We start from the raw sequence: 9,669 nt of genomic DNA on the forward strand, positions 1-9,669 counted from the left end.
AATAAAGACCTATAGGACTCTTACCATAAAGTTTATTCTGTAAACAGCAGTTTTTCCTGCTTGGCTGCCCAAATAAGATCCCATGGGCTATTGAATGAGAGAGAACAAGAGAAGGACAATAGAGGGATGAGTATGATCTATGTCCTCTTCCCTTTGAGCTTTATCCTAACAGGTGGGGGGTTAAACTCTACAAAGATTTAAGAATCCAAAGAGTAAGATACCTATGTTCAGATACCTGGTCTGGTTCTCAGATGCTGCCAAGAACTCTACAAGTGTAGAGACAGCTGCATTTGGCCAAGTAAAGGTTGAATCCAAACCTACAGAGCCTCAGGACAGATCTCTGGTAGGTGGTAGCTACATATCAAATGTTCCTCTGTAGGGCTGACTGTGGCAGAGATGTAACAGTCGATGCCAAGGACTTGGGGAGCTCTGTGGCTAAGACAAATGAGTAGCATTAGCAGATATGCCACTGAGTTTCTTGCTAGAGGTCAAGTTAGAGAGATGAGGCCAGGCAGATGCCAGAGTGAAGATATGACCCCCCTTCCTTAAACCAGCTGTTTGCCAGCACAAGCAACTCCTGAAGACTAGGTATTTACCTAGGATAACTGCCCATGTGAAAATTTTAGTTTCTGCCATTGGGCAGAATGATTTCTCAAAAAAAGCTTTAAAAAATTAAACAAAGGCAATTATACTTTTTCTCCTACTCTAGGTAATTGAAATAGATGGAAAATATAAATGTCTCCACAGAAGTGTTGAGTACCTATGAAGTGTCAGGGATCACATGAGATGCTAATGATACACTAAATAAGATATCGTTCCTGTCTTCAAAGATCCTAAATTTCATTAAAAAGACAATATTGAGCCAACTTTTGGCTGGTTTTCCTTTACTTACACCAAAGAATTCAGCCTACTTACTGCTTCAAATGTCTGTCCTTTTATTTTTGGTCAGCTGGGGTGTTCTTTCATTATTCCATACTTAGGATTGAGTCACTTTTTTCTGAAGTTTTCCCCTGTTCCTTTGGCTAAATTAACCATCACCTTCAAGATTCCTATGGCCTCTTTTATAGCAGGATAGCACATTTTTTCTACACTTCTCAGTTGTGCAAGGCTTTGTCTCCTTACTAAAATGATAAACTTCTTAAAGGCAGAGACAGTTATATACCTATATTTCTGTCTTTAGCATCTAACACATAAAAGGTTTCAATAATAAAGAATACGGAGGGTCAAATTATTTGTTTATAATTACATAGCTACTAGATGGCAAAGCTTTCAATTAAATGCAAAATATATGACTCTAAATCTTGCATTATTGCTCACTTAGCTCATTTAGTTTCAATCTCAGCATTTGGAACCATGTCCAGATAGCGTAAGATCAACAGTTTAGATTCATTAGTGTGGCCATGTGTAGCCACCTTGTTCCTGTCCTCACAGACCTCATAACGAAAATAAGCCTGAGTATGGTATATGATGTGACACTATGCTATAACTTTTATTTTCAATCATTTCATTGTAAAATTCTTTGTACTCATTGCTTTGATGATTTCTCCCTTTTTTTCCCCTCCGGGTTAATCCATTCATTCCCTCCATTACCATCCAAGCTCTTGTATTCTGGTAGATGGCTCTGGGAGACAGCTTCATTCATGTTCAGGATCACCTCAGAAACGCAAGTATAGAATGCTGCCTGGATCTGTCCAGTTTTTAGCCTTAATTATTGATTTGGTTCAATATCTTCTTTAAGCTATTAAAACCTTCTGTCTTTTTTTCTTTTAATTTCTGAGATTACTTTATTTAAAATTAGAAAGGGAATGCCTTGAATAGAAAAAAATACCACATTTCAGAAAAATGACATGTTAAAGTTTTCTATCAGCAGTTGTTCTTTTGCAGAATAAAAAGAATTGCACAAATATTTCATAAATGACAGGTTTGCTTTGAAGATAATATTCTATACTTTGAATAACAGGCAATGTTGACATTTTTAAAAGCAGTACATGCTAGAACTGTTTCAGCTATTAGAATGATATTTTAAATCAGTAATCATATTGCAAAGAAAAAATCATTCATTCATTTAACCATACATAAATATTTATCTAGGATTCTCATACTGTTTTTTTTTTTAATGTAGATTGTTAAAAAATAATTTTACTTAAAAAAAGTAACAGAAGAATATTGTAAAACCTTACTATCACAGAGTATTTGTGGGAAGGAGAATTTGAAATTATGAAACCTTAAGTTCAGTATTTTAAAAGTTTTATTAATTGCAAGTTCATCCAGCAATTCAAACTGAGTTTGTCCACTACAGAAATGGAGAAAAGCTGCTTTAATTAATAGATAAGCATAGTTGTAATTAGCATGTCAACTTTTTGTGCGCAAATGGATGTTTCCAAAGTATTGAAAGTATTTATTTTTTCTCACTTTAGGAGCATTGACAATTTCCAAACACTCTTGTTAAAGCATTAATTTTCTTTAAGTCATCCTTTTAAATAAACTTCAGGGCATCTGTGTGAACTGTCAGCAATTCTCTTTTAGTGGACCCCAATTAGTTTATTTTCTGAGATTTTTCACTTACAGAATATCTTATTTTCTAATATTCATATTAAATTGTATGCTATGTATTTTCAGACCATTTAAAGTACCATGTATGTTCTCAGAAAAAAAAAAATTAACGTCGGTGCAAATATCAACGTGCACTTATTAAGGAAGAATAACAACAGAAGCAATTATACTAAGACTAGTTAGCAAGCATTTTTGTTTGTTTGGTTTTTTACTAAAGCAGAGATTTTAAGTTGTTCTGCAGATGTGGATGTAAGAATCCATAAGAAAAATCTATAAGTATACATGTAAAATATGTGTACATACACACACACACACACACACACACACACACACCTGCACACACACAAATAGGTTTGTTTTTCACAGCCCTTCCAAAGGAAGAGTTAAGAAAATCTGTAGGTGAATTGCTCTCAGGAATTTCCTTTGTTTTTGGAACTTTCTGCAATTTCCAAATCTGCAACAGATAAGCAAAAACTAGATATAAACTCACTAATAACCAATGCATTCAACATTGTTCTTTAGTCTCTGTATTCACTTTCCAACAGTGGGTACCACTGGTTGCCTATGTTTATATACTGGTCTCCCTAACTTGCTAAGTTTCGACATAGGATAAAAATCTTAATTTGGTTGCTATTGATTAGAACTTATTATAAAAAAGAAAAAAATCGATATGTACTTTGTTTCCAAAGTCAAGTATAAAATGCATAAATCATTATTTGTGTTGTTTATGTCAAAAAATGTAGTACCATCAAGATAGAGTAACAAACTATTTTACTAAGGTCTCAATCAAGTTGAATAAAATGCCCAAATACTGCAATTTAGGAAGGTATCAAAGAACAAATAGGCAGTCAGGATATAAGGGGCCAAAATTGCAGATAGCTACAGAGATAGAAGTAGATTAGTGATTGCCTAAATCTGGGACGTAGAGGGTTTAAGGGATGACCTTAAGGGGTGCAGCGGTTCTTTGGGGGGTAATGTTTTAAAATTGATTGTGGTGATGAATGCATAACTCTGAGTATACTAAAAGCTTAAAAAAAAAAAAAAAAGATCACAGAGAATGACTTTAAGATGGTCATTACATTCACTGCTATTTTTTCCCCTAGGGGCATTTGCTGACTGGAGTGTGAATAGTAAGCCCAAACAAAGCAGTAGTCAAATAATTATTGTTGCAGTCTCACAGGAACATAGTCTCATAGGAGTCCAAGACTGAAGTGCAGGCCTAAAGCCAATGGGACTGATTTTGGAGAAAAAGGAACTGTAGAGAAGTGAGACATACATTCTGTGAGCAATTCTCCATTGTCACAAATGTTAGAAAAATGCAGAATTTAAGGCAAAGAAAATTACAAGAGACAAAGAGAAAGAATATTAAAACTGAATTCAGCAAGAATATATAACAACCCTAAATTTATATGCAACAAGTAACATAGCCTCAAAATACATACACTGAAAACCATCACAATAGCAGCAGCAATAGCAAAAAACCTATAATCAAAGTTTGAGAATTTAACATCTTTCATGATAACTAACAAAAGTCACTAAGTATTACAGAAGATTTGCAAATATAATTTACAAAATTAACCTAAAAAGCATAGGGATGTAACAATTCTTTTAATAACTCAATGGCAAAATAAATGGAAATAATAAAAAAAATGAATATTTTGAATATTTGAGTATTCAATCTTTTGAATAAGAAAAACATGACATTATAATGTAGATTAACCAAGGTTTAGAAATTTATAATCTTAAAAGCATAAAAAACTGACAAATCCACAATCTAATTATTAAGCTCAAAGAGTTAAAAAAGAAGGTGGAAATGAAACAAAAGGAGACAAAAGTGAAAATGAAACATGGAATTAATAAAATAGAAAGCAAGTATACAATAGAGAAAATAAAATGGCCAGGGTTGTTTCCTTGAAAAAACTAATAGAGTTTATAATCATATTACAAATCTAAGGGAAAAAAGGCACAATTTAGGATCAGGAATGAAAAATTAAAAACCAATAACATAGACATTCAAGATAATGAGTATACTATAGTTCCATGACAATAAATTACCACAACTTATTAAAGCTGCTATAAGGAAAAATACTAAATTTAAATCTGAATTATCTTATGTCCATTAAATACGTTGAATCTGTAATATCTTCTCATTGGATCAATAAGACTCATGCAGTGAGCAAATGATGAAACAGGAGGCCTTTAACTCCTGTTCCTCCCAATAAACAATAATATCACAACCATCCGCAGACAAAAATGCCTTTGTGGGAACTTTAGGATCCAGATAGGAAGTTATGAAACGCCAATGAAGGCCAAAACTAAGGAGAATTGCATGATGATTTCATGATGATTTCAGTCAGAATAGTCCTTACTTTTGATGCAAGAAATTATTGGTGAAATGAGGCAGAAATGAGGCTTCTGGGACACTGGTTCTATTCTACATCTTAATATATGTGGTGGTTATAGAGGTGTATTCACTTTATAAACATTCATGAAACTGTATAATTAAGATTTGTACATGTCACCGTGCATTCTACTTGATTAAAAATAAAGTACAGAAAATGATGTTATTGAAATCAGAATGTGGAAACACCTAGTAGGCCACCCAAACTTGTGTGTATGGCACTAGTGGTGGTGTAGGGTATGGAGGGTGGGAGGTAGGGGTAGTAGAACAACAAGGACAATGACAACAACAAGAACAATAATAAATAAGCACTAGTCATCAGCATAACAGAGGGGAATGAGGGAGAGAGAAAAGAAAACCACCTTCCAATCTTTCGAAGGTGCTGTAACTACTGTAGTTCATTAAGAAGGAAATAGCTCAGTGGGGCTAAGGTATTTGCCTAAAATTACAGATATCTATATAGTAGAAATGTGACTAGAACCCAGTCAAGATTCTTAACCCCGAACTTTTTCACTGCATTAAAAAATAACAATAAAAATTTAGATTAAATACATCTCATTTTGAAAGGAAGGTCATCCTGTGCCAAAAGAAGGACAGATTTCCAAGTTTAGTTTGGTTTAATAATAATACATATCTTTACCTGCACAAATAAACCAACAGAAGGGAAAAATATTTATAGGCCATAATACTGAGTAATTACTAAAGACCAGATGTTCCTGATGATCCTGATTGTTTTATACTAATAACTTTTCCCTCAGATGTTACTATTCTATTCCATGGTAAAGTTATGTGTCAGTTTTTCTCAGTTCCAGTAAGTCTTTTGCAAATTAAAGAAAAAAAAAGTTGGAAAGAATAGGCCTTGTCTGCCAAAGATAGTAACAGTATCAGGGCACTGATTTTCTGTGTCCCCAAATTTCTCCAACCTGCCTTGAACCTTCTTTGCAAATCATTCCATCTTATTCTTCAAAGAGTTTGGAATTGCTAGACTTGGAGCCAAAAGAGCTTTAATTATTTTATTATAGCATTTTGTAAATAAAAATATGTTTGCTGAACGTAGATGTATATTACATTATTTATCATATTTATATTTGCATATCAGATTAGTTTTTAGGTGGGTTGTTTTTTTTCCCCCCCAAAAGGGTGAACTCTGTGATCTCTGAATCAGGAGAAGTTTCTCCTTATTGAATTGATCTCCCGCATTGATATTTCTCACATTCCCTGTGAGGCCTTTATGGAATGTGTCCCATTTCAGGCCAGAACTTCTCTAGTACTGCTTTGCTGATTTGTTTCCTATTTTAAATGATGGGGGAAAGCTTTTTATGTGAATCATGTAAGCACAAAATTTGATAAACAGAGTGAGAGGGAAAAAAGCTTAAAGACACATTAGTCAACAAAACCAATGCTTATGCAATGCACACATGCACTACTGTGCAATCAACTCAAAGTGGAAAAATAAAAATCCCTCTCAATTATTGGATCTTATACAGAGTCTCATAAAGAATATCCCTCCTTTCCCCATCCCCCTCCCCCACAGTCTGACTAGAGCTTAGAAATGATTTGAATCTATACATCAATGCAACAGAAAAAGATTCGTGAGTAGAGATCATTGGATTTACTCCATTGTGTAAATCTTTGGTGTGTTCCTACTCTAGTCCCTTTATGTGCAGTATTTTGCCTTCTTGGTTATAAATTCAGGGTATCTGGTTTCATCACAGCTAGGTTCATCTACAGCAGGGTTACTTAACCTTATACTATTGATATTTTCAATGAGATAATTATTTGTTACAGAAGGCTGTTAAACATCCTATGATAACAGCATCTCTGGCCCTCTACCCACTATATGCTGTATCACCTCTCCCCCTATACCCAGTTTTGACAACTGAAAGTGTTTTCAGACATTGCCAAATGTCCTTGGGAGGCAAAATGGTTCCCAGTTGAGAACCACTGTCCTACAGAATGAAAATGTACTATAGAAAGACAGAGGAAGAAGAAAGAGGACATTTCTAACAAGAGTATTTTAAGATGTTTTAAGCTTTCTGGAAGGTTTTTTATATTTAGATATTTTAGACAATTTTTCTTTTAAGAGAGGTAGGAGCTGCAGCATTGTATCCATCATTTCAGGTCTGATCTATTGCCATGGGCATCATTCTACCTTTCTCTTCTTTTGGAGGTTGGCTCGCAATAATTTCAGTTTCTTTTGAATTTCAGTCAGAATACCTATTTTCTGCTCCAAAATGGACAATAGCTGGGTAATGCAAAAATAAACATCATAGTTTACCCCATCAGTTCTCTCCTGGATGTTGTCCTCCAGCCCCTGGCCTGATTCTTTCCATGAGCTTGTTGTATTTTCCATTAATGGGGTGGATAACGTTCCAATTTCGTTAGTCTCTTCCTCTTCCTCACTCTGTATACAAGGTATTTTAATAAATTCCTCTTTCCGAAGGGGCATTTCTGAATTCCCAATGTGATTTTCCAACATCCTTGGCACTTCTTGTCCAACCTGATAGAGACAACGATGGTGGGACCTTAAATTTAGAGTTAATTCTTTTACTCTATTTGCATACCTTAAGGTGTTGAGGGTGTTTTCACAAGAAGCCATCCCTGGAGAAATAGTAGCAATCATGCAAGTGAAGGAGTTCTGGCCGATAAAGGAGTCCCGGAGCACCTGTGTGAGTTTGCTGGCTCTAAACGGGGTGTGAGACTTATTCTGACCCAAAGCTCGGATGCATTCCTTGAGTGCGAGGAGACTCTTATTAATCTCCGCCCCCTCCAGCTGTCTTTGCCGGTTGACCTTGGCAGTATCTGCTCCCCTTTCATTCCCAGCTAAGTCAACAAGAGAAAACTTGCCATGCAGTTTCCCTCGCGACTTTAGGATGATCTGGAACACGGCGTGGCTCCTGGAGGAGTGGGCATTGACTGATGTCTGTCCAGAAGTCCGGCAGCTGTTCCCCAGTTCCACGAGGTTCAGCACGTCCTCCACACAACACACCTCCTGCTCCTGCAACCCGACTACCTGGATTTGCTGATTGCCATCCTCAAGGACCTGCAGCTTCTTCTTCCAGTTCAACAAATCATATACCTTGCCCCCATAAATCTCAAAAAATGTCCCATAGACTTTGAGGTCCAACTTCTTATAAACCGAAGTTTTGAGCAGAAGGAAGACATCCTGGGCCACCAGTGAGTAAATGCCTTTCGAACAATCTTGGTCCCTTCCTGAAAAGGCTCCACCCATGGTGTGTGTTTTCCCACTGCCTGTCTGCCCATAGGCAAAACAGGTGGCCATGCCCTTGCGGAAGATAGACTCCACCAGCGGCTGGGCGGTGAACTGGTACACTAACTCGTTGGAGGCCGTGTCATCGAAGGCATGGTCGAAGCAGAATGTCTGATTTTCCAGGTAGCGAGTGAGGTCCACCTTCTGCTTAGACTCATGCACCATGACCACATTGTGCGAAGGGATGGTGATGATATCCAGGTCCTTCATGGTGGTCTCCTGCTGGTTGAGAGGCCGCTTCCTCACACAGACATAGATCCGACGGTCTTCCCGCGGCTCTAGGCTGGACATCTTGCTGCTGTCCAGCTGCCTGCGGTACTCGTCAATCATGCGCATGATCTCGTAGTTGGGGTTTCCCGTGTGGACGTTGAGGGCGCGTTGGGCTCGGATCTCCAGCTGCAGCCGTCTGCGCTTCTCCCGCTGCTTTTGCAGTTTCTCAATTTCTCGGAGGCAGGGAGACTTTTTCTGCTTCATCAGGCAAGGTCTGCTGGGGACTTTCACAGTCAGGCTCTCCTCTGAAGGTGTTTCGTTTTTCTGTGGGATCGTAGCAATCCAACTCGTAGCCATACATCGATTTCGGATGGTCGAAGAGGGCGCTACAGACAAGGAAGCCAATGATCTGGATGGTTTGGGGTGTTCAGCAGAGGCTAGTGCTGGATTCAGAAGGAATATAGTCTCTAGATCAATTTTTTTGCCCTTTTTCACTCCTTTTTCGACCCACTCCACCGTGACGCAAGAGTTTTCTCTTTTGAACTCTGTGATCAGAGCAAGGTGGATCCGCCCGTCGCTGCGCTGGATCGCCACGCAGATGCCCACTTGGATGTCTCGGAAGTGGGGCTTCACGGTTTTCAAGGACGAGAGGCTCGGGGCGACAGGGAGGCATAACTGGCTGGCCATGGTGAATGATGGAGGTGTCAGGGCTCACTTCTAGAGGTCCTTGGGGTTGGAGCAGCAGGACCTGAGCCTAAGCCAGCCTGAATTTCCCAGAGCACTGAGCGCACTTGCGTTTGCACTTGCCTTTGTGAGTGAGCCCTGAGTAACAGGGCTCCGCCTGGGGCCATTCACGTCACAAAGGGAACGGGGAGAAGGGCGGCAGAGCTGAGGGCCTGTAGGTGAAAGATGGACGGAAAAAATCACTTTTGTGGTGCTAAGTGCTAGTGCAAAGGCAGCTGGAATAGTGTGGGAATCTGAATTGGGAGTAGGGTGTATATTCCCACTGAGAGTGTGGGAATCTGAATTGGGAATAAGGTGTATATTCCATGGACCTTTGTGCCTTAGCTTTAGAAACATCCATTCGTCCCTGAAATCTTAACCTGCAATCTCAAAGTGCTTTAGTTAAGAACAGGTGACTTCTCAAACTTGAACCCTCCAGTGGAGGGAACACGTGAAAGTAGAGCTGTTTGCAATTCGCAGTTTTCTAAGGATGGAATTCCAGAGAGACTCT

The 9,669-nt window shown here is 38.2% G+C and overlaps 2 protein-coding genes across 2 annotated transcripts in view; both read right to left on the reverse strand.

The window, feature by feature from the left end:
• Positions 1-7,097: 7,097 nt before the first annotated feature.
• On the reverse strand, positions 7,098-9,122 carry LOC105295386 (kinesin-like protein KIF2B). The gene has a single exon (XM_011365021.1). It carries the CDS (start codon positions 9,120-9,122, stop codon positions 7,098-7,100), a length of 2,025 nt encoding a protein of 674 aa, XP_011363323.1.
• Positions 9,123-9,286: 164 nt separating this feature from the next.
• LOC105295422 (kinesin-like protein KIF2B) overlaps positions 9,287-9,669 on the reverse strand; it is a 1,431-nt gene continuing 1,048 nt past the window's right edge. Inside the window, exon 2 of the mRNA XM_011365099.1 lies at positions 9,287-9,331. Coding sequence (XP_011363401.1) covers positions 9,287-9,331 — 45 coding nt within the window. The remainder of the gene's footprint in view (positions 9,332-9,669) is intronic.

The sequence above is a fragment of the Pteropus vampyrus genome, unplaced genomic scaffold, assembly GCF_000151845.1.
Source record: "Pteropus vampyrus isolate Shadow unplaced genomic scaffold, Pvam_2.0 Scaffold104, whole genome shotgun sequence".
In the NCBI taxonomy this organism is placed as follows: domain Eukaryota; kingdom Metazoa; phylum Chordata; class Mammalia; order Chiroptera; family Pteropodidae; genus Pteropus; species Pteropus vampyrus.